The following is a 25,013-nucleotide window of genomic DNA, read 5'->3' as shown; positions in this document are numbered from 1 at the left end:
TGTGTGTGTGTGTGTGCGTGTGTGTACACAGGAGACAAAAAATTATACACAGTAGCACCCAAGCCCGATTTATGCTATGCAAAATATTATTCAGGTGCCAGTTTTCAACTGGATTGCATTATAGCTTTGGAACATTCATGAGACATCTGGAAGATTATAATTTCATATTCCAAGATTCTATTAGTGGTCACAATATCAATGTGCCTTCACAATCATGCTCCAGAAAGAATAATGAAGCAAAATTGACCTTTCTAGAAAGTTGACTACACTCATGCTTGTATCATAGGACATGAATTTTCATGTATATTTTCAATAGTAATAAACCTTTTTAAATGTTAACTAAAATGCAGTGAGATGTTAAAGAAAGAAAAGTGGCATTTCTGAATACAACCATGATTAAACCACAAGAAAAAAGCAAAAAAGAAGAAATGCTTGAACACTTAAAATACTTTGAGGGGAGAAACCAAGATGGCGGCATAGGTAAACACCGGAGTTTGCTGCCTCGAACAATCACTTCAAAAATACAACTAAAAGACGGAATGGACATCATCCAGTACCACAGGAAGGCTGGCTGAGTGGAAATTCTACAACTAGAAGGAACGAGAAAAGCATACCGAGACTCAGAGGAGGCGCAGTATGGAAGTAAAATACTAAGGTGCGGAGGTGCATGTGGAGCGGCTGGCGGCTGAGGGCGTGGTTGTCGTTTTCAATTGGGAGGGAGTCTCAGGCTCTAAGCTCCAGTTCCGGGCGAGTCTCTAGGGACCCAGACTCATACGGGAGAAGCGGGACTGTCTGGCATCTGTGGGGGAACTTGAGGGCAGCTTTCCCTCCGAGGAGCTTGCAGCGATTACCGAGACACTGAGAAGCAAAGCCTCTGAGGTCAGGACTGAGGGCAGCCATAACTGCTAGCCCTGCCCTGTTGATCCCGTGGGACCTGCCCCGCCCAAGCCCTGCAAGGAGGCTTTTGCTGGATAGCCTAGGGCAAAGACTAGATTAGCACCTCCCTAGAGATCCAGGAGTCAGGAAACCCAGAGGTCAGAGTGGGACCAACCAGTTTGCAGCTCCATGGAACCATAAAAGACACACTCAGGGGGCAGACTCAGTGATCACCAAAGCCCCATTGAAGCAAGTCTTGCCCCAGAGGGGTGTCTCCAGCACAGAAGTTCTCCCACTGCAGACACAGCTGATTCTCACAGCCAATTGGCCTGGAGGTCAATTCCTCCCAGTGATAACTACAACAATCAAGGCTTAACTACAACAAGACTGTGCACAAAGCCCACAAGGAGGTGCACCAATCAGGTAATTGGGGAGGCTGAACCACTGGGCCCTAGAGGACACTTAGCACAGAAAACCACTTTATCAACACAGGGAAGCATAAAAAATGCAGAGACAAAGAAAAAGGACACAAATGACAGAAATGGAGGAAAGCAAACTACTGGATATAGAGTTCAAAACCACACTTTTAAGGTTTTTCAAGAATTTTCTAGAAACTGCCGATAAACTTAATGAGATCTACAAGAAATCTAATGAGACCCTCGAGGTTGTGATAAAGGAGCAACTAGAAATTAAGCATACACTGACTAAAATAAAGAATATTATACAGACTCCCAACAGCAGACTAGAGGATTGCAAGAATCAGTCAACGATTTAAAATACAAAGAAGCAAAAAACACCCAACTAGAAAAGCAAAATGAAAAACGAATCCAAAAATACGAAGATAGTGTAAGGAGCCTCTGGGACAGCTTCAAGCGTACCAACATCCGAATTATAGGGGTGCCAGAAGAAGAGAGAGAGTAAGATATTGAAAATCTATTTGAAGAAATAATGACAGAAAACTTCCCCTACCTGGTGAAAGAAATGGACTTACAAGTCCAGGAAGCACAGAGAACCCCAAACAAGAGGAATCCAAAGAGGACCACACCAAGACACATCATAATTCAAATGCCAAGAGCAAAAGACAAAGAGAGAATCTTAAAAACAGCAAGAGAAAGAAACTCAGTTACCTACAAGGGAATACCCATACGACTGTCAGCTGATTTCTCAACAGAAACTTTGCAGGCCAGAAGGGAGTGGCAAGAAATATTCAAAGTGATGAATGCCAAGAAGCTACAACCAAGATTACTTTATCCAGCAAAGCTATCATTCAGAATTGAAGGTCAGATAAAGAGCTTCACAGATAAGAAAAAGCTAAAGGAGTTCATCACCACCAAACCAGTATTATATGAAATGCTGAAAGGTATCCTTTAAGAAGAGGAGGAAGAAGAAAAAGGTAAAGATACAAATTATGAACAACAAATACACATCTATCAACAAGTGAATTTGAAAATCAAGTGAATAATCTGATGAACAGAATGAACTGGTGATTATAATAGAATCAGGGGCATAGAAAGGGAATGGACTGGCTATTCTTGGGGCGGGGGAAGGGGTGAAGGGGATGCGGGAAGAGACTGGACAAAAATCGTGCACCTATGGATGAGGACAGTGGATGGGGAGTGAGGGAGGAGGGTGGGGTGGGAACTGGGTGGAGAGGAGTCATGGGGGGAAAAAAGAGGAACAAATGTAATGGGTTGGAGAATAAATCACCACCTTATTACAACCGAAAATAATGATAAACATTCACTTAAAAGTAAAGGTGGGTAGAACATGCGAAAGTATAAAACTAACCTCAGTGCAATTTTAAAAACCACATATTGAATCCTGGGCGGTGAGATTCAGTTGACTGAGCGTCTTCCCAAGCACTGAGCGATTACCTGCTAGATTCCCAGTGTGGGCACATCTCCAGGTGGCCGCTCAATCTCCAGTAGGGGCCATGCAAGAGTCAGCCTATCAATGTTTTTCTCCCTCTCGCTTCCCCTCTCTCTAAAATCAATTTTAAGTCATATTGAAAATACCCACGTATTGGGAAAGAAAACACTGATATGGAAGTGGCACAAAGTAAAAATACGTATGCGGTATAAAAGGTGATTATGGTCACTTAATATTGAGCCCAAAGCTATTGTGGAAGGTAGGATTTTCCTCTATTTCTTTCCCAGGGTACTGGGTCTGGAAGTTAGGGATAATCGGCTTCAGAAATTTAAACTCATCTGTCCCAGTACCTCCTGTGAGACACACCTCATACTGGTAGCTCTGGGACAGAGTCCCTGTGCCGCTGATGTCCACCAGGTGGCCCGGAAGGTGGCCCTCAGGCCCCGAACAGCCACCCGCCCAGGCGGCCCTGCTCCGCCTGCACAGCCGCACCGCGATGAACGCCAGCACCGAGCACAGGAACAGCGACGACACCGACGCCAGCGCGATGACCAGGTACACGGTCAGCGGGTCGGCCTGCGCCGGGTCGGCCGCCGCTTCGGGCAGCGGCAGCGGCAGGTAGGGCTGCGAGAAGCCGTCCACCAGCAGCACGTGCAGCGTGACGCTGGCCGACAGCGCGGGCTCGCCATTGTCCTTGACCAGCACCAGCAGCCTGTGCTTGGCCGCGTCGCGCTCGCTCAGCAGCCGCGCCGTGCGCACCTCGCCATTGTGCGCCCACACGCCGAACAGCCCGGGCTCCGTGGCCTTGAGCAGCTGGAACGACAGCCAGGCGTTCTGGCCCGAGTCTGCGTCCACCGCCACCACCTTGCTCACCAGGTAGCCCGGCTCGGCCGCCCTGGGCACCAGCTCGGTGCAGGGCGCAGAGCCGTTCTGCAGCGGGTACAGCACGAAGGGCGCGTTGTCGTTGGCGTCCAGCACCTGCACGCGCACCAGCGCCTGGCTGCTCAGCGCGGGCGACCCGCGGTCCGTGGCGCCCACGCGGAACTCGAACGCCTGCAGCGCCTCGAAGTCCAGCGCCCTCAGGGCGAACAGGTGGCCGTTGTCCGCGTTGATGGACACGAGCGAGGCCAGGGGCAGCCGCGGGTCGCGGGGCGGCAGCAGCGAGTAGGTGAGCTGGGCGTTGGCGCCCGCGTCCCTGTCTGTGGCGCTGACGCTGCCGATGTGCAGGGCGGGGCTGTTGTTCTCGCGCAGGAACAGGGTGTAGGCGGTTTGGGTGAAGGCGGGGGCGTTGTCGTTGACGTCGGACACCAGCAGGGTGATGTTGTGCTGGGTTTTCAGCCTGGGGGTCCCCAAGTCGGTGACGGTGATGGTGATGTTGTACTGGGCCCTGCTTTCTCTGTCCAGCGCTCCCTCCGTTTCCAATGTGTAGTAATTCTTTACTGAAGATTTTAGTATGAATGGAAGGTCTTCTGGGATAGAACAAAGCATCCTCCCATTGTCCCCAGAATCTCTGTCTCGGATACTAAAAACCAGAACCACCGTCTCAGGCGAGTTTTCTGGAATTGGGCTAGTAATTGATGACACGGTGACTTCGGGGGCATTGTCATTGATATCCATCACCTGAATTCTGACTGTCGATTTTCCAAAAAGCCCTCCCCCGTCTGTGGCTTGTATTATTATTGAATATGATTCAATTGTTTCAAAATCCAACGATGCCATTAAACTAACTTCTCCAGATTTTTTATTAATTTCAAATGTTTTGTGAACATCTTCTGAGGCATGGGAAAAAGTATATGATATCGCCCCATTTTTTCCAGAGTCTAAATCCCAAGCGGAGACGGTAACAACCAGTGAGCCTAGTAAGCTATTTTCCGGAATCTTCACCTCATAAAAGGGCTGCTCAAACTCAGGGGAGTTGTCATTAATGTCCAAGACCACCACCCGAACCAAGGCCGTCCCCGACCTGGGCGGAGACCCACCGTCCAGAGCAGTGAGGATGAAGCTGAGCTCTGGCTGCTCTTCATAATCCAGCGCCTTGTCCAGAACCAACTCTGGGTATTTCCTATTGTCTGGATTGACTCTCATTTTAACGTGGAAATGAGAGTTGGCGCTTATTGTGTAGCTGTTTAGTGCATTGATTCCTACATCCAAATCCTTTGCACCTTCCAGTAAGAACACAGCGCCCACAGGACTATTCTCTGGGATCTCTAGGAGCATTTCTTTTTCTAAGAAGACAGGGGAGTGGTCATTTATATCCCTGACCTGGAGCTCAATCTGTAAAAACTGCAAAGGGTTTTTCATTAATACCTGGAAGTGCAGAACACAGGGCTCGATGGAGCCACAGAGCTCCTCCCGGTCCAGCGCTTCGCTTAAGAGCAAATCCCCGGTGTTTAAGTCCAGCTGCAAATGGTGTTTGTTATCATTAGAGACCACCCGAGCCCCCCTAGAGAACAGCTCACCCACATCCAGTCCTAGATCCTTTGCCAAATTGCCTACAAAGCTCCCGCTCTTCATTTCCTCTTCCACCGAAAAGCGCCCAGACTCAGAGTCCGCCCAAGACATTTCCAGAAAAACAAAGAACAGCAGGACTTGCCTGATCCGCAGGGCGCCGGGTCCTCCGGTCTCCATAGCTCCTTTCCCCAAGGCTTCCTGCGGAATGGCTTCAGCTCCACTCCGCAGCTCTGGGAAATGTGCCTCTGCTATGTCCACCGAATCTTAGGAAGGTCCAAGGCTTTTAACCTTCTTTTATTAGCTTCTAGTTCGCCTTCCTTGCAGCTTGTTGTTTTTTCTCCCCAGTGCTCTGTGCAGTGGGTAACAGTGTCATCAGCGTAGTTTTTCTCCCCACGATATTATCCTGCAGCGCCACCATGCGTCTCCACAGATTTTCAGTTAATGAAAGCTACCTAAATACCATTCACAGATTGTCCCCTAGAAACAAATGTTGTACTCATCGTGTTTAAGTGATTGCAAATATATTCTATCTTCCATAAGAATTGATTTATAGTCTTTGTGGTTTTTGATGCTGTTAGTATTTGTTTTAACGCATTAAAGTGTCCCTCCCCACTCTCCCCACACGGAAAGTGCTCAGTTTGTGATGAATACAGAAATACAAGATAAAATAAATTCCTGGCCTCCAAGAGCTTGTAATCTTTCTGAGAGGATTGAAAGCCTGAAATAAGGAGAGTATAAATGACTGTTAAACTGAGCAAAAGCCCATAACTACCTGGCTTTCTTTAGGTGGTAAGGGAAAGGGAAAGTGTACATGAGTCATTTCAGAAGTCCCCTCAGAAGATATGAAACTGGCTTAATCATGAGATGGGACATATATAGATAGTTGTTGTAGCACAAGAAGACATTTCATTAGGTTTCTTTGATATCAATGACTTGTGAACTGGAAGAAATTAAATAAAAGCCATTGGAGTGGAACACATTATGTAAATCTATAATTTAGTTCTAGTTCCTCATAATTTACAAAAAAATCAATAAGTACACAAACACAAACATGTTAGTTTTATTTGAAGCAGGATTACTCCTAAAATTGGTTTCCTTTAAGTTCCCAAGATTTATTCTGGCTACAACTACGATGATCTGCTTTTTCTTTCAGCCCAGAATGAGATTTTCTTTACCAATCGTAGAACAAAAACTTAGTTTTACTCTGATTAGACCAACTAAGATCATATACCTGCTACTGAAGCAATCTTGTTTCAAGAGGTATAGAATTATAGGTGGAGATTTTAGTCTCAGAATCTGAAGACCCATCTTTGGCCTTTACTTTGTTTTAATTCTGTCTCTGACGGCTTCTTACTAGCTAAAGGGCATGGTTGCTACATAATGAGAGAGATTCTTTGGAATAGATGCTAGGAGCTCAGCAATAATGTGCACTATAGGAGGTCTCAAAAATGCTCTCAAGAATGGATGGAAGAGAGATTTAACAAGTTTGCATTTTTAACATATTAAGTACAAATTAAATTCTTAAAAAAATGTAAGTTAGCTACATGGTTGAAAATGAATCACTACAAAAGGGTAGAAATTTAAAAATAAGTGGATTGACTACACACAGCTATTCTCCATTCTTTTAAAATACCCTCTACAATGATAAAAATAAAAATGGCATAAATTCACAAAGACTAAGAATGTGCAAGTGAACGCATATATATTTGATAACAATAAGCAGATGGAAGGACAGCCGACTTAGCAGTTCTAAGAAATGTCTAAAGTAAAGTTCTTGCATTGGAGATATTCACAATAAAGTAGTGAATTTGCCCCACATTACCCCATTTAGATACAAGCTTTTTAGGAATCAAGTGTATAAGACGACTGAAGTCAGTTGAGAACTAAACGTAAGTTGCGAGTTGACTGTACATATATAGGAAAGTTGAATTCTCAGATTCTATTATCCTACATAGGAAAAAAAACCTTGGGGCCAGAAAATGGAAAATTTATTCAATTGAGAAATTAAATGGGACTATGCCTAGTTTTAGAGACCTTGGGCAGAGCTGAGTGCAAGTATGAGGTGTGAAAGTAAAAATAGAAACATTAAGCAAAAACGTATCCTGCAAGGCGATACAAACAATACTCACCAATTGTAGGACACAAGGCATAGGCCCGATCCCCTCCCTAACTCTCTGTCTCACAGAAGATATTGCAGAATTCTAACCTGGAAGATGTGAAAGACACAGAGAAAAACTTACACATACTGATATTTGAGGACCTCCCAAGGGAGTAGCTCTAGCCTACATAGTTACGTTAGAGCGAAGCCCTGCCATCAACAGGCTCATCTATTCACAAGAGCTGACGGTCAGCGCAATGATGTCTCATCATTCTTAAATATAAGAAGAGCTGAAACCGGTTTGGCTCAGTGGATAGAGCGTCAGCCTGCGGACTGAAAGGTCCCAGGTTCGATTCCGGTCAAGGGCATGTACCTGGGTTGCGGGCACATCCCCAGTGGGGGATGTGCAGGAGGCAGCTGATCGATGTTTCTCTCTCATTGATGTTTCTGACTCTCTATCTCTCTCCCTTCCTCTCTGTGGAAAATCAATAAAATATATTTTTAAAAAAATATATAAGAAGAGAGACAAAGACCACAAGACATTTGAGGAAATACCTACACGTGACATAAAAAGGCCAAAACACCACAAAAAAGTAACATCAGGAAACAAGCCTATATAATAAAGAAAACAGAAGCAAAGTCTTTAAAATGAGTAGTAAAATCTAATAAGAATTAATACTTACTGAGTATTTACTTTTTTGCTACCAATTGTTCTAGTGCCATGTATGTGTGTATACCCATTTAATCTTAACAGTAACTGTATGAAGTGTGTAATCTTATTGTAACATAAAGAGTAAATTAGGGCTTAAGTGCCCCTTACTAGCTATATAATTTTGGGTAGGTTCTTAAATTTCCTGTGATTCTCCCAGATTTACTGAATAATTCATTTTTTTGCATAGTGCATTTTAAAAGAATAACTAGATTGATCACAGACAAGAGAAGATATTACATTTACAAATCTATAACAGGATGCTGTGAAAAGTACTCATAAGACACAAAGAGCTCTTAAAAATAAACATTTGCAAACGCAAAAGAAAACAAATATAAGAATTGATGATAAAACAATTGTCCAAGAAGTAGAACAAGAGACAAAGAAAAAAAAATAAAGAAAAAAATAGAGTATTAGAGATTCAATCCTGGAGATCCAATATTTAACTGATAAGATTCTGGTTAAAGTGAGAATGTAGAAAATTCAAGGGGGAAATTGTGAAGGAAACAACAAGAAAATTTCTCAGAATTGAATGAGGGTCTAAACATTAATGGGGTACACTCATATGCCCAGATTAATAAATAGCTGATACTAAGGAATTTTCAGAAATCAAGGGGAAAGTTTCCAATGCATCCACAATGAAAAAAAATGGATTAACATTAAAAGAGATAGGAATCAGAATGGAATCAGAAGAACAGCAACTGTATATACAATCAGTAGATGTAATTTGCTTTCAAAATTTGAGGGAAAATTATTTTCAACCAAAATTTTATACCCAGCCAAACTATCAATCAAATGGAAAGAAAATGACAATTCCTTCACAAGGCAAGTTATCTGCATCCATTTTTATGAAACTACTAGAGGCTTGGTAGCCTGCGGGGATTGGGCCAAAATCTCAGACATCCTCAAAGGGGTAGCAGATTGCTAGAGGGCGCAGGCCAGGTGAGGGACCCCACTGGTGCATGATCGGAACCAGGGAGGGACCGCAGGAGGGCTCCAGGTCGTGTCCAGCCCGTCTCACCCAGTCCTGATTGGCCAGACCTCAGCAGCAAGCTAACCTACTGGTGGGAGCATCTGCCCCCTGGTGGTCAGTGCACATTGTAGCGACTGGTTGGTCAAAGGAATGGTCAGACAGCATATTAGGCTTTTATTATATAGGATTAAGAGATGTGTGTCAGCTAAATGAGTAAACTAAAAAAGAAGAGTACTCTGGATTTTGTAAAAGGGAGCCCAATAAGGGAAAATATTAAAAGAAAAAAAGCCCTAGGGTGATTGCTTATACAGCAACCAGTGTAAATGAAGCAAAGATATGAAGGGAACTGTGTGGAAGATATCAAGGAAATAAATATAATTAATAGATATCTGGTATATTTGAATATTTAAGGAGAAAGGTTAATATTCAAATGAATAATAATGTGAAAAATTAATACAAGTAGAAAATTCTGCAAGTAAAAACAACAATTATCAGCTCTAGGAAAAATGTTTTTCAAGAAAGTAAATGTAAGCATAGTACTCCAACATGTATTTTTGAAATAATCATATCTATAGTATAGGCAAAAACAACTAGTTTAACTAAAAAACTATGACAACTCTATTGGGAAAACAGGGGAAAGGAAATGAGCAATATACATGTGTTTGTTAGTTGGAAAGTAAAAAAGTTAAATCCTTTTTTATCATAGAAAGAGGCGATTAATAAAGTATGAAGCTGAATGTCAAGATAGAGCAATATAAACGTATTACTTAGAAATATTGAGATCAGTTCTAGAGAAACCACTTATAGAAAGTATCTGGAGATAGAAAAAATCTATTGTTTTTCCTTACAACTTTAGTACATCTTGATTTTTAAATTTGATAATTAAACAAATCTACAAAATAAAATGAAAAGTAAATATCTTTTCAACAGTTCGCCAACGTTCTCACATTCAAACTTTCAAAATGATTTTATTTATAATCGTTTTCATGCATGTTATTACATTTTTTGAATTATATAACATGTTCTATATAACATATCAGCAAAAGTGAACATTAGAAAATACTGGGTAAGAGTAGTGTATGTAAAGAACATGACATAATAATATAAACAAGGATATTACTAGAGTCCAACATTGCTCACAAAATGATGCTTCATTTTATCATAGCAGAATAAGAGAGAACTATTTCTTTTTAAATGCTATGATTTAGAACTAGATGACATGGATTTCTAATAGGATTAAACACAATGTTAGAATCTGGTCAGAAGTGCACATATGTCTTCTTACATAGAGGAAATACAATAGAGGGGTGGATAAAATGAGATGCAGTCTGTGAAATATACTAAGAGAAAAATAAAAACCTGTTTTCTAGAATGAGAAATAACTAAAATTACTGTGTATTGTCAAAGAATTAAACCTTAAAACGATTATTTTAAAATGGGTGCTAATTAAAATGTTGATTAATGCAAATATGATAAAAGAACACTGTGAAGACATAGATATAAAGTACTCTAAAATTAGGTTTGCCTGTCCCGGTGGCTCAGTGGTTGAGCGTCACCCATGAAGCAGAAATCAGGTTCCATTCCCTGTCACGGCATATGCCAGAGTTACAGACTCGATTCCCCAATAGGGGGCGTGCAGGAGGCAGCAGGTCAATGATTCTCTCTTATCATTGATGTTTCTAGCTCCCTCTCCCTTTCTTCCTCCGGAAAAAAAAAAAAAGATGAAAAAATATAAGGCTTGAAGTTGCATAATAATTTAACGTGGATTTTGAAAACTAAATTAATATTAATATGGTTGTAAAACACTTCAAAAGTACATGAAAATATAAAAAGAATTTTTACTAAAAATTAAATCCAAAGCTATTTCGAAAGGTAGGGTTTTCTTCACTATTCCTCTCAAGCCCCTGTTCCTGAATATTGGGAAGAATTGGCTTCAAAAACTTGAACTCGCTGGTCCCTGAGCCTCCCGTCAGACACACCTCATACTGGTAGCTCTGGGACAGGGTCCCCGTGCCGCTGACGTCCACCAGGTGGCCCGGAAGGTGGCCCTCAGGCCCCGAACAGCCACCCGCCCAGGCGGCCCTGCTCCGCCTGCACAGCCGCACCGCGATGAACGCCAGCACCGAGCACAGGAACAGCGACGACACCGACGCCAGCGCGATGACCAGGTACACGGTCAGCGGGTCGGCCTGCGCCGGGTCGGCCGCCGCTCCGGGCAGCGGCAGGTAGGGCTGCGAGAAGCCGTCCACCAGCAGCACGTGCAGCGTGACGCTGGCCGACAGCGCGGGCTCGCCATTGTCCTTGACCAGCACCAGCAGCCGGTGCTTGGCCGCGTCGCGCTCGCTCAGCAGCCGCGCCGTGCGCACCTCGCCATTGTGCGCCCACACGCCGAACAGCCCGGGCTCCGTGGCCTTGAGCAGCTGGAACGACAGCCAGGCGTTCTGGCCCGAGTCTGCGTCCACCGCCACCACCTTGCTCACCAGGTAGCCCGGCTCGGCCGCCCTGGGCACCAGCTCGGTGCAGGGCGCAGAGCCGTTCTGCAGCGGGTACAGCACGAAGGGCGCGTTGTCGTTGGCGTCCAGCACCTGCACGCGCACCAGCGCCTGGCTGCTCAGCGCGGGCGACCCGCGGTCCGTGGCGCCCACGCGGAACTCGAACGCCTGCAGCGCCTCGAAGTCCAGCGCCCTCAGGGCGAACAGGTGGCCGTTGTCCGCGTTGATGGACACGAGCGAGGCCAGGGGCAGCCGCGGGTCGCGGGGCGGCAGCAGCGAGTAGGTGAGCTGGGCGTTGGCGCCCGCGTCCCTGTCTGTGGCGCTGACGCTGCCGATGTGCAGGGCGGGGCTGTTGTTCTCGCGCAGGAACAGGGTGTAGGCGGTTTGGGTGAAGGCGGGGGCGTTGTCGTTGACGTCGGACACCAGCAGGGTGATGTTGTGCTGGGTTTTCAGCCTGGGGGTCCCCATGTCGGTGACAGTGATGGTGATGTTGTACTCCTCTTGCCTTTCTCTGTCCAGAGCTCCTTCTGTCATTAGAATGTAATAATTCTCCACAGAGGGTTTCAGAAGGAATGGCAGATTGTCTTGGATGGAGCAAACCATTTTCCCGTTTTCTCCAGCGTCTCTGTCTTTAATCCTAAAAACAGCCACTGTCATCTCAGGAGAGTTCTCAGGAACATGGGTGGAAAGTGATGACATGATCAGCTCCGGGGGATTGTCATTGGTGTCTAACACCTCAACCAAAACCGTACACCTTGCAGAAAGGCCGCCACCGTCGACTGCCTGTATATTTATTTTGTAAGACTTTACTAGCTCATAATCAAGCAACACTCTGAGAACGATTTCCCCAGAAAAGGGATTGATTTGAAAGGTTGAGCGAATATCTTCAGAAGCATCAAAAAATGAATAGGCTATTTCTGCATAGACTCCAGCGTCTACATCTACTGCAGAGACTGTAGCAATAATGGAACCCACTGGGCTGTTCTCTGGAGCCTGGGCCTGGTAGATTGCCTGAGAAAACTGTGGGGCATTGTCATTCACATCCAGGATCACAATGCGTACCGTGGAAGTCCCAGATCTGGGTGGAGACCCGCCATCCAGCGCCGTGAGTGTTAAACTGAGCTCTTCCTGCTTCTCCCTGTCCAGCGCCTTGTCCAGCACTAGCTCTGGATATATCATGCCTTCATCACTGTCACCAATTTTAATATGAAAGAAAGAGTTGGGATTGATGGTATAGTTTTGGATACCGTTAAGTCCTCCATCTGAATCCTGTGCTCTTTCTAGTCGAAATGTTGCCCCTTCAGCTGTATTTTCTATTATTTTTAAGACTGTTTCTTTGTTCTGAAACACTGGTGAATGATCATTTATGTCCCTGACCCTCAGCTCAGCCCGGTAAACCTGAAAGGGGTTATCCATTAAAATTTGGAAATACAGCATACAGGGTTCTGTGGAGCCACACAGCTTCTCCCGATCCAGTATCTCATTTGTGACCAAATCCCCAGTATGAGAATCCAGGAGCAAGTGTTGTTTGTTATCATCAAAGACCACCCGGGCTCCCCTTGCAACCAGCTCCCGATCCCCTAGCCCCAGATCCTTTGCCAGATTGACCACAAACGATCCCCTCTCTGTTTCCTCTGTCACTGAATATCGTCCAAACACAGATCCTGCCAAGGATACTCTCCAAAACAGAAAGAGAAACAGGACTTGCCTTTGTCTTGGGCAGCACAACCCTCCAGCCTCCATAGCTTCTTCTGAACACATCTTTTGTCAATACCGGTCACAATCACAGCTCCCAGCACAAAGAAACAGCAGTTGCAAACCCCAGACCTACAGCATGTAGTGGCAGGGGTCTGCAATGGTGTTTTCCTTCCGCAGTCTTGAGCAGCTATGGCTTTTCTCCCAGCCTGCCTGCTGCGTTCTTCCTTTTTTTTGTTAGTGACTTCTGCAGCATTCTTAGTGCAAGTCTTTATTCTGTCTCTTTAGCCTGCAGCGCCACCTCCTGGCTTCCAACAGACTCAAATGGCTGAACCCAAAGTGTGTGCATATATATTTATACATTTCTTCCTTAGTGGATCATTTAACTATTCCATTTTTGTGTATGTTTTGTAAAATATAATGTTGAGATAGAAAACTGTTCAAGTTGTTGAGATTTTTCATTGCTTCATGAGGAAAGTAAAAAGAATAGTTGCAAAAAGAATGTTTCTAGCAGTTAACTCTGTGCGCCTCATTGTGCTATATTTAACTGTGTACTGGATCTTTCACTTCTGAAACTACCCCCGTGCAATGTCAGGAACCAAAGGGAAAACTGTAGTGACTTCTGAGATCACCAAAATAATAGGTTTTCCTTTTTCAGAAACATTGTGGATAGGAACATCAAGAACTGACCAAAGAAACTTGTTTCAGTTTCTTCAACAAATTTCTTCAAAACATAATTACACTGCCCAAATAGAGTCATCACTCTATAGTCTAGAAGAGAGCATTTAAGTTGTCCCTTCTCTGTGCTACCATAAAATCTTGTATAACTCTCCTGTACATATTATTGCTTACTGTTTCATGCCAATCTGTCCCTACTTAGGGATGGGAACTATGTCTTTGTCATCTTTGGTTGGCAAATCAGACACTCACTAAATGCTTGCTGTATTCAGGCATGCATAAATGAACCTTTAAGTAGGGTAAACTCAATTTTCAGTGTCTTTAAATACTTGCTATTTAAAAATTGTATTCCTTCACTAATTCTATGCAATTTTGTTTCCTTTCTTTAATGTCTTTTTTTAAAATATATTTTATTGGTTTTTTACAGAGAGGAAGGGAGAGGGATAGAGAGTTAGAAACATCGATGAGAGAGAAACATCGATCAGCTGCCTCCTGCACACCTCCTCCTGGGGATGTGCCCACAACCCAGGTACATGCCCTTGACCGGAATCGAACCTGGGACCTTTCAGTCTGCAGGCCGACGCTCTACCCACTGAGCGAAACCGGTTTCGGCTCTTTAATGTCTTTTTTTAAAAAATATATATTTTTATTGATTTTTTACAGAGAGGAAGGGAGAGAGATAGAGAGTTAGAAACATCGATGAGAGAGAAACATTGACCAGCTGCCTCCTGCACACTCCCCACCGGGGATGTGCCCCGAAACCAAGGCACATGCCCTTGATCGGAATCGAACCTGGGACCCTTTAATCCGCAGGCCGACGCTCTATCCACTGAGCTAAACCGGTTTTGGCAAATGTCTTTTTTTTCCTACATTAGCTTTAAAGTTACTTGAAAAATTAAAAAAGGGACTGACCTTTATGTTGATCGCACACTTAATTCAAATATAGTGGGATTTAATTTCTCTTCACCAAAGAAAGAAAGGCAAAGAGTAGACCACATGAATGCCTATTCTAATACAACTGAAAGTAAGAACAGCATTGTAACACCTACCTCATATAGACTTTTATTAAAAAGCCTAATATCTAGAAAGAAACTGTTTTTCTGATAATAAATAGGAAATACAGAATAAATTGAGGTATATTATACAGAGAAAAGGCCAGTTACTTCCAAAAACACTGTGATTATTGAACATAAAAGCCACACTTCATAAACTTCTGCTTGCCGATTTCTACTGTTTTCTTTTCAAGTGAATAGGACTGCATCGTTAGTCATTAAAAACTTAATAAGGATCTCTGAATTTTTCATTCAGAATGAAAAGAAAAAATTATTAAATATTTCTACATGGTGCTGTAAAATGCCTAAACTTCGCTTTTTTTTTGTCTCCAAACTTAAACACATATACATGCATTTGATATCTTACAATGTTGTTTCTTTATATTTTCAGATAAAGCTGATTAGACATTTATTTATTATATCATAATAGGAATACTATATATTAAATATGCAGATACTAATTCAGGGAAAATAAAACTTTTTAAAAGAAGAACATAGTTTCAGAAAATTGGAATAATAAAAACTGAGATTAAAAACTAACAAAGAGCCCTAGCTGGTTTGGCTCAGCGGATAGAGCGTCGGCCTGCAAACTGAAAGGTCCCAGGTTCGGTTCTGGTCAAGGGCACATGCCCGGGTTGTAGACTCGATCCCCAGTGGGGGACTTGTAGGAGGCAGCTGATCCATGATTCTCTCTCATCATGGATGTTTCTATCTCTCCCTCTTCCTTCTTCACTGAAATCAATAAAAATATATTTTTAACCCCCCCCCCCAAAAAAACTAACAAATATATCGGGTTTAAAAGGAAAATAGCCCCGGCCCATCTTGCTAAGTGGTTAGAGCGTTGGCCCCTTCACTGAAAAGTCACTTGTCCAAAGCCCGGTCTAGCCCCCAGTCTGTGGGGCTGTTGGTGGGGCACCTGTGAGATATCAATATTTCATGCTCTCCCCTTCCACTCTCTCTAATAATCAATGGAAAAAATATCCTTGGGTGAGGATTAACAAAATAATAATAAATAAAAGGAAAATAGAAGTATTAGAAAATAAATGTACAGATCACAAGCAGCAGATTATTTTAAAAACTGAAGTTCTAGAAAAGAACAAAAATGTAAAAAGTCAACAACAACTTTATAGGGTAGAAAAAATGAATAATATCAATTTTAAGGTAAAATCTATTTCATTCATTGAAATTCTATTGAAAAATACTTCGCTGGGCCAAAGAATAAGGAAAGGAAAACTTCTGGAGTTAAGCATAAAATTGGAAAGTGAGGGTGAAATAGAGAAAATTAAACACCTTATTGGTGGTGGGCAAAAACAATCTAGTTAGTTGACAAAATATGTTAGAGGTAATGTCTTTATTAACTAGGTTCCTATCAATAATTAATTCCCAAAGTTATTCCAAAAGAAGGGATTTTCTTCCACTACCCCCATGTTCTGGGATTTGAGATTGGGGATAACTAGTTTTAGCAAATTTAACTGATCCCTGAACCTCCCCTCTGACATACCTCAGTATTCCAAGAATAATAAATTAAAATTAAGAAAATTATTGGATATTGAATCCAAAGCTATTCCTAAAGTTCTCATTTTCCTCTACATTCCTACCAGTGTCATGGATTGGAAGATTGGGAATAATCGGCTTCAGAAATTTAAATTCATCTGTCCCAGTACCTCCCGTCAGACACACCTCATACTGGTAGCTCTGGGACAGGGTCCCCGTGCCGCTGACGTCCACCAGGTGGCCCGGAAGGTGGCCCTCAGGCGCCGAACAGCCACCCGCCCAGGCGGCCCTGCTCCGACCGCACAGCCGCACCGCGATGAACGCCAGCACCGAGCACAGGAACAGCGACGACACCGACGCCAGCGCGATGACCAGGTACACGGTCAGCGGGTCGGCCCGCGCCGGGTCGGCCGCCGCTTCGGGCAGCGGCAGGTAGGGCTGCGAGAAGCCGTCCACCAGCAGCACGTGCAGCGTGACGCTGGCCGACAGCGCGGGCTCGCCATTGTCCTTGACCAGCACCAGCAGCCTGTGCTTGGCCGCGTCGCGCTCGCTCAGCAGCCGCGCCGTGCGCACCTCGCCATTGTGCGCCCACACGCCGAACAGCCCGGGCTCCGTGGCCTTGAGCAGCTGGAACGACAGCCAGGCGTTCTGGCCCGAGTCTGCGTCCACCGCCACCACCTTGCTCACCAGGTAGCCCGGCTCGGCCGCCCTGGGCACCAGCTCGGTGCAGGGCGCAGAGCCGTTCTGCAGCGGGTACAGCACGAAGGGCGCGTTGTCGTTGGCGTCCAGCACCTGCACGCGCACCAGCGCCTGGCTGCTCAGCGCGGGCGACCCGCGGTCCGTGGCGCCCACGCGGAACTCGAACGCCTGCAGCGCCTCGAAGTCCAGCGCCCTCAGGGCGAACAGGTGGCCGTTGTCCGCGTTGATGGACACGAGCGAGGCCAGGGGCAGCCGCGGGTCGCGGGGCGGCAGCAGCGAGTAGGTGAGTTGGGCGTTGGCGCCCGCGTCCCTGTCTGTGGCGCTGACGCTGCCGATGTGCAGGGCGGGGCTGTTGTTCTCGCGCAGGAACAGGGTGTAGGCGGTTTGGGTGAAGGCGGGGGCGTTGTCGTTGACGTCGGACACCAGCAGGGTGATGTTGTGCTGGGTTTTCAGCCTGGGGGTCCCCATGTCGGTGACGGTGATGGTGATGTTGTACTGGGCTTGCTCTTCTCTGTCCAGTGCTCCCTTCGTTACCAATGTGTAAAAGTTCTTGACGGAAGGTTTCAGAAGGAAAGGAAGGTCATCCTGGATGGTGGAAACCGTCTTCCCATTGTCTCCGGAGTCAGGATCCGAAACACTGAAAACAGCAACTACAGTCTCAGGCGAGTTCTCTGGGATGGGGCTGGTCAGTGCAGACACGGTCACTTCTGGGGCATTGTCATTGACATCCACCACCTGCAGGAGAAGAGTGCATTTTCCTGAAAGACCTCCCCCATCTGTGGCCTTGATGTCCACTTCATAAGACCGAACTGTTTCAAAATCTACTTGTTTTCTCAGTCGAATTTCTCCTGTCATAGGATTTACCTCCAAAGTTTTGCTAATATCTTCTGAGGGCTGAAAGAGTGAGTATGCTATTTTTCCATTGGCGCCGCTGTCTATATCTCTGGCAGAGAGTGTGACGACCAGGGAGCCTGCGCTGCTGTTCTCGGGAATATGCACCTGGTAGAGCTGCTGCCCAAACTCAGGGGCGTTATCGTTGATGTCCACCACTTCAATGCGCACCAGGGCGGTCCCATACCGAGGCGGAGAGCCGCCATCCAGCGCTGTGAGGGTTAATGCGATGTCAGGCTCCTCCTCCCGATCCAGCTCTTTGTCCAACACCAGCTCCGTGTATTTTCTGCCATCGCTGCGATTGTGGGTTAAAACTTGAAAATGGGGGTTGGGGCTGATTTTATAGTTCTGAACACTGTTGCTTCCTACGTCCAAGTCCAGAGCATTACTCAGAGGGAATGCCATGCCTAGAGGACTGTTTTCCGGTATTTTTAGAATCATTTCTCTTTCAGTGAACACGGGAGAGTGGTCATTTATGTCTTCCACCCTTAGTTCAGCCTGAAATATCTCTAAGGGGTTTTCCATAAGCACTTGGAAATGTAGGACACAGGGCTGGGTGGAACCGCATAGCTCCTCGCGGTCTAGTTTCTCATTTATGAGCAAATCCCCAGTCTGAACCTTGAGCTGCAAATGCTCTTTGTGCCCCTGAGAAATGATCCGGGCCCCGCGGCTGGCCATCTCCGCCAAGCCCAACCCCAGATCTTTTCCTAGATTTCCCACAAAGAATCCTCTCTCTGTTTCTTCCATCACTGAATAGGGCCCTAAATCGGCGCACACCCCAGACATGCTCAGCACAACAAAGAAAACAAGGACTTGCCTTTGCCTCCGATTGCGCACCCATCCAGTCTCCATTGCTGTTTCTGACAATTGCGCTCGCAGGAGCTGCAGGTATGCACGCCCAAGATCCTGGCAGCCCGTCCCCACGGTCCAGAACGGCAAAACGATGCCGGAAATAGAGTTTTTAGGTTTCACACTCACTTTTGCTCTGGCTGAGAAGGCTATTCCTTAGCTTCCCTCCCGGCAGTGAGAAACTGTTTGACTGGATATCCGAGCTGCGCAGCCAATTCCATTTCCCATCATTTAACCTGCAGCGCCACCACGCGTTCTCACTAAGTCTTACACTTTCTGGTTTAACATTGGATACAAAATTCTCCTCATGTATAAAACAAATTGTGTTCTGTAACATTAAACACTGAGTTTTAGCTTCGTGTGTTTTTTGTGTGTTAACATAGAACTTGTTATGTGTTTTTTGTGTGTTCAGATAGAATTCTGTGTTGTTGCACAGGAGGTACAAAGCTGTTGAGGAATAATGATTAAATAAAATAACTTAATTAACATTTAAGCTGAAAATGATACATTTAGGAGCAAATATTTTTCCAAAATAACATTGGAACAGTTTCAAAGTACATATTTTCATGGTACATATTATAGAATTAGAAATGAGTGTACACTGAAAAATCGAACCAGAAATGGTTCTAAAGAAAGTGTTTAACACAATACTTGACTAAAGAGTTGATCACTTCTTTTTTTCCCAACATCTAAGCCTGAAAACTGTGAGGTTCTGCAATTTTCAAATTATCGGACAATTATTTCCCAAATAGGAAGGTCTCAAGATTATACCTTACCAAGTTTCACTCTTTTTTTAATAATCACGACACAAATAATTTGTTTTATTCTTCTTTTATTGTCATTATGCTTTTATTTTTATTCTGTTGGATTACACAAACTTTCTTCTACCTCTTTTTCTTTGCTGTAATGTCTTTTTTCTAGAAAACAATTATTTTTCCTTCAATGTCTTTTTTATATTTTCTTGTTAAGGCCTAAGATTTATATGATGGACATTAACACTTTCCAATGAAGTGTCCAAAAGAGGTAGGCTGTGCTTGTGCATGTATTTGTGTATGCATACATACACATATGTGTAGCACTGTTAATGACTAAAAAGTCTTTTCTAGAGCATTTAGAAAAAATGTCTTGGAACAGAAATGCTAAAATGTATTTCTTTGAAAGAATTTCAAAACTGAAATTAAAAGCACCACCAACTCTCTGATTTAGTTTTTCTGTTTGTTATGAAATGTAAGCGGGACTAGTTTTAAATATGTAAAGCTTTCAAACTTCTGATAATATGAATATAAAACAGCTTTAATGAGATATAATTCACATTCCATAAAATTTACCTATTTACCTATTCAGTGGCTTTTAGTATATTCAGAGAGTAATGGATTCTTTACCAGAGTCAATTTTATAACATTTCATTACCTCAAAAACACCATAAATTTCAGCTATCATCTCCCTATTCCTTCATCCTTCTGCCCCAAGTCCTAATCAACCACTAATTTACTTTCTGACTTTTCTATTCTGGACTTTCATAGAATGGAATAAAACAATATGTGGACTTTTTTTGACTGGCTTCTTCCACTTAGCATGTTTTCAAGATTCATCCAAGTTGTAGCATGCGTCAGTACTTTGTCCATTTTTGCAGCATGATAATATTAATATACCTCTGTATAGATACATCACATTTTTACTATCCATTCCTCTGTTGATGGACATTTGAGTTGTTTCTACTTTTTAAATAATATACAATTTATTTCTGCATGTGGTTTGTATCACGACGACTAATGCTGCTATAAACACTCATATACAAGTGTTTGTGGGGACGTATATTTTCATTTCTCTAGGAATAGACTTGCTAGGTCACATAACATATCTATGTTTAATTGAAGATCTGCCAGATTGTTTTCCAAAGCAGCTGCACCATTTTACATTCCCACCAGCAGAGCACCAGCATTCCGATTTTTCCACATCTTCCCAACACTTGTTATTATCTGACATTTTGATTCCAGCCATCCTAGTGGATGTGAAGTTGTATCTCAGGATTTTGATTTGCATTGCTCTGATGAGTAATGATGTTAAACATCTTTTCATGTGCTTATTGGCCATTTGTATATCTTCCTTGGATGAATGTCTATTCAGATCTTCACCCATTTTTAAACTGGGTTATTTGTCTTTTTATAATTGAGTTTTAAGAGTTCTTTATATGTCTAGATACAAGTCCCTTATCAGATTTGTATTATTGTCCCATTTTTCCATTTCTAATATTTGAATTGAATTTCAGCAAAGATTTGTGATATCTTTATCAACTCAAGTGTTTTTGTTAGTGATTTTCAGAAGTTTGTTAATTATCTTGTCTGGGGTTAAAGCATCTAATCAATGAGGCCTAAGTTCTTAGTATAAAAACCTTAATTTGAACACAAATGGTACTACTAGACTGGGTAATTGTCTTCCAAGCAGCCATCTGTTGTGGGCAGAATAATGGCCACCCACCCAAAGAGGTCCACAGCCTAATTCCCAAAATTTGTAAATCTGTTATATTTCATAACAAAAGAGATTTCACAGATGCAAATAAATTGAGGACCTTGTAAAGGGAAAATTATCCTGGATTATCTGGGTGGGACAGAACCTTTCCTGGTTATGGTCAAAGGGAGGTGTGACTACAGAAGAGGGAGGTGTTATTACAAAAGAATAATTAAGGAGATACAAAGCTCCTGACTTTGGAGAAGAAATAATGGGGTCATGAGTCAAGTAATGTAGGCAGCCTGGAAGCTAGAAAAGACAAAGAAATGGATTATCCTCTAGATTATCCTCTAGATATTCTCCAGTGGTTCTCAACCTTCCTAATGCCACGACCCTTTAATACAATTCCTCATGTTGTGGTGACCCCCAATTTCATTGTGACAAATTGAACATAATTAAAGCATAGTGATTAATCACAAAAACAATATGTAATTATATATGTGTTTTTCAATGGTCCTAGACGACCCCTGTGAAAGGGTCGTTCGACCCCCAAAGGGGTCGCGACCCACAGGTTGAGAACCGCTGCTCGAGAGCCATAAGAAAAGAATGTATTTCTGCTAACACCTTGATTTTAGCCCAGTAAGACCCATATTTGAGATCTGATCTATAGAACTATAAGGTAGTACATTTTTATTGGTTTAAGCAACTACATTTGTGGTAATTTTTATAGCAACAATGGAAACCTAATACATAATACAAGCATAAATTTTCATGCATGTAGTAGCTGAGTCAACAAAAATTTATCAGTCTACAAGAATAATATTATCACAGAAAATGCTGAAGAATGTCTGATTCAGTTCTGGTAAACCAGTCTTTCAGAATAAAGGTGTCTATGACCCTTGACATCTTTTTTCCCCCCAGCAAACTTTTAAGAGAAGTTGACAAAGATCTATGGTTAACTTTAACAGAAAATAACTGGAACCTAACACATTTTCCCTATTAAATTTCCAGAATCTCTAAATTACTTAGTGATAAAAATTCCCCCACAACATTGCCTATACTTTCTTAAATTATTTTAGTTAGGATTAATGCCAGAATACAGCTGCTTTAAAACAAATGGTATGCTAAAATGAATACACTATATTTAGTTTAAATAAGGGACTTACAAATCAATATATATATAAAACTCTAATATACGAATAGACTGAACGGTAGAACAACTGAACAACCAAACCAGTCACTATGATGTGCACTGACCACCAGGGGGTGTGTGAAGAACATGGCAGCATAGTGCAGAACATGGTGGGATCAGCCATGTCAGGATGGTGGAGCAGGTGAGCAGGGGCGCCAGACCAAGACAGGGCACCAGTCGCTGTCATCGGGGTGAGCTTCTGCTGGTTACTGAAAATTCTTTGCTCCCATGCACCATGCTACTGCCCAACACTCACACCTGCTGCCAGCACTGCCCCTTCTTGCACCCACAGCCGATGCCAGAGCCACCACTCGCACCCTCTGCTGGTGCCTGGTGCCAGTCCTGCTCGCTTGGTGCCATTAGTGGGTGCGAGCAGAGGCTGCTGGCCCCGATCGCCCCTGCGGGCTTCTCCACCTCCATCTGCTCCTGAAGGGTGATTGGGGCAGCAACCACTGCTTGCACCTGCTGATGATGCCTGCCCCAATCGCTCAGTGGGTGCCAGCAGCAGCAGCAGCAGAAGCAGGGCTGCCAACAGACAGGGGACCAGAGCCGTGGTGGGAGGGGCTGGGCGGGGCATGGAGTATGGGCCGAGTATGGGCCCCTGTGCCCATGGTCCACAGTTCCTTTCAATGTGCACGAATTCGTGCACTGAGTCCTAGTATATATATAATAAAGCAAATTTGAACTTTCCAAAGGAAATGAAAAATATATTTTAGGGATGATGGAAAAAGACTGAAGGGAAAGTACAAGAAATACAACCATAGGACACTTCTAGTCTCTATTTAGGGCATTAATCTCTGCAATAATAAATGTGACATGTTGAGAATGTACAGGAAGACATTTTGGGCTGATTCATTTATGGTGAAGATCAATTGTGCTGTCTGACCTAGCTTAGAGAGGTCAGCGTTTCCACAAGAACTTTGAGTTTATTGGTCCAGAGCAGTGTGGCATTGAAACACACACAAACTATGAACCAAAAGTTACATTTCTACATAGGAGTTCAGTTCATGGAATAGATGGATTTCACTTTCTTAGGAAGACAATGCTACTAGTAAATACCTGCCATAATATATAACACATGGGTTAAAAACTGGGGCATTCAATTCAAGTACACTTAGAATAGATTAGAAAAAATTTCTTTTATTACTCAGACTTGTGAACAAGTTACTTAACTTTTCTTAGCTTCAGCTTCTCATATGTAAAGGAGGGGACAATATGCCAACTGCTTTAAGGTTTGGTAGAAGATTAAAAAGGTAATTCATGTAAAGCACTCTATACACTACTTTTAATTAAATTATAATTCAAAATTAAGAACTTAAAACAGATCGGTTAGCTCAGACTATTCAGTTAAGATCTGTGCATTTCACTTATTATGTAATATTTTAATGAAAAATCTTAATGTTAAAGCATTAGGGTTGGATTTCACTGGAGGTACCACAAAACTAAAATGATGATGGTAGCTTAAATGAGATAGAAGTTCCTTTATTTCACAAGTAAAAAAAAAAGTTCAGAAGCAGGCATTCCAAGGATGACATAATGGCTCTGTGATCATCAGGGGCCCTCATCTCCTTAAAGTTTATTCTATACTGACTGTCTTCATTCATTATTTCCATTCTTATTGTTGCTTTATGATCCAACATGGACGACTGTGTTCCAACCATGACTTACGCATTCTAAGATGCAAGGACTAGAGAAGGACAAAAGGGACCCCTACCCAAATGACTCTTCCTTTAAACAGCTTTCTTAGAAGTCTTCTACAACATTTGTATATACATCTCATTGACTAAAACCTAGTCAAATCTCCATTGTACCTGCCAAGGAGGTTGGCAAAATGTGTTCTTTTGAATAAGCAAACTAATGCCCTAAGTGGAATTTAGGATCTGTTAGAAACTAGAAAAAATGAATGGATATTGGCTGGCCAGTGTATTTTTTGTCATGGCTACTCAATGTTTCTCAAATGGGAAAAGCCAAATTTGCTGCTTTGCTATTTCATCTCACTGGATAAACACTGGGTAGCTTTCCCCCTCCTTCGAACATCAATGAAACAAAATGAAAAGTAATTAAAATAATGAAATTAAAACTAACAGAGGTATATTAATGAAAGGAAGCATAGTAAATATAACATTTTAAGAGAAAACAATATCAAAGATAGTACTAGTCGAGCAGAATAAAATGAGCCAAATTCTCATGAGGCCAGTTCTCTTTTCTTCCTGGTTAGGCATACTTCCCCGTGAGTGTTAGTGCATAACTTCTCTTATATAACCAATAATTAAAAACTAACAAAAAAATCTCAATAAAACAAAGTCAATTATATATATAGAATTAATGTTTCACTGTTTTCTCCTAATACATTCTAAAGCTATCCCAGAACAAGGATTTGTACAACTATTAACTTCATCAGTTTTTGAGAGGCAAGTTTTAGGACCACTCATCTTTTATAGTAATAAAGAAATGATAAAATACCATTATTTAAAAGAAAGGAATAATGTAAGAAAATTTGCAAGGAAGCTTAGTATAATTTAAAAATACATAATAGGTGCAAAAAAT

General features: G+C 42.9%; 3 protein-coding genes across 3 annotated transcripts in view; all 3 read right to left on the bottom strand.

The window, feature by feature from the left end:
- Positions 1 to 2,970: 2,970 nt before the first annotated feature.
- LOC308518983 (protocadherin beta-12-like) lies at positions 2,971 to 6,220 on the bottom strand (the record flags this gene model as incomplete). The annotated part of the gene is made up of 1 exon (XM_081090855.1): positions 2,971 to 6,220. The coding sequence occupies exon 1, from the start codon at positions 5,371 to 5,373 to the stop codon at positions 2,971 to 2,973; it is 2,403 nt and encodes an 800-aa protein (XP_080946981.1). The 5' UTR covers positions 5,374 to 6,220.
- A 3,502-nt stretch (positions 6,221 to 9,722) lies between these two features.
- LOC308518982 (protocadherin beta-10-like) lies at positions 9,723 to 15,306 on the bottom strand. Its single transcript, XM_081090854.1, has one exon. It carries the CDS (start codon positions 13,227 to 13,229, stop codon positions 10,818 to 10,820), a length of 2,412 nt encoding a protein of 803 aa, XP_080946980.1. The 5' UTR covers positions 13,230 to 15,306; the 3' UTR covers positions 9,723 to 10,817.
- A 1,126-nt stretch (positions 15,307 to 16,432) lies between these two features.
- Positions 16,433 to 25,013, bottom strand: part of LOC308520291 (protocadherin beta-5-like) — a gene marked incomplete at its 3' end in the record, with an annotated part of 44,959 nt that continues 36,378 nt past the window's right edge. Inside the window, exon 3 of the mRNA XM_081092787.1 lies at positions 16,433 to 16,519. Within this exon, the coding sequence (XP_080948913.1) occupies positions 16,433 to 16,519 (87 nt within the window). The remainder of the gene's footprint in view (positions 16,520 to 25,013) is intronic.

The sequence above is a fragment of the Myotis nattereri genome, assembly GCF_964212035.1.
Source record: "Myotis nattereri genome assembly, chromosome: 5".
Taxonomy (NCBI): Eukaryota; Metazoa; Chordata; class Mammalia; order Chiroptera; family Vespertilionidae; genus Myotis; species Myotis nattereri.
This window is presented reverse-complemented; position numbering and strand designations above follow the sequence as displayed.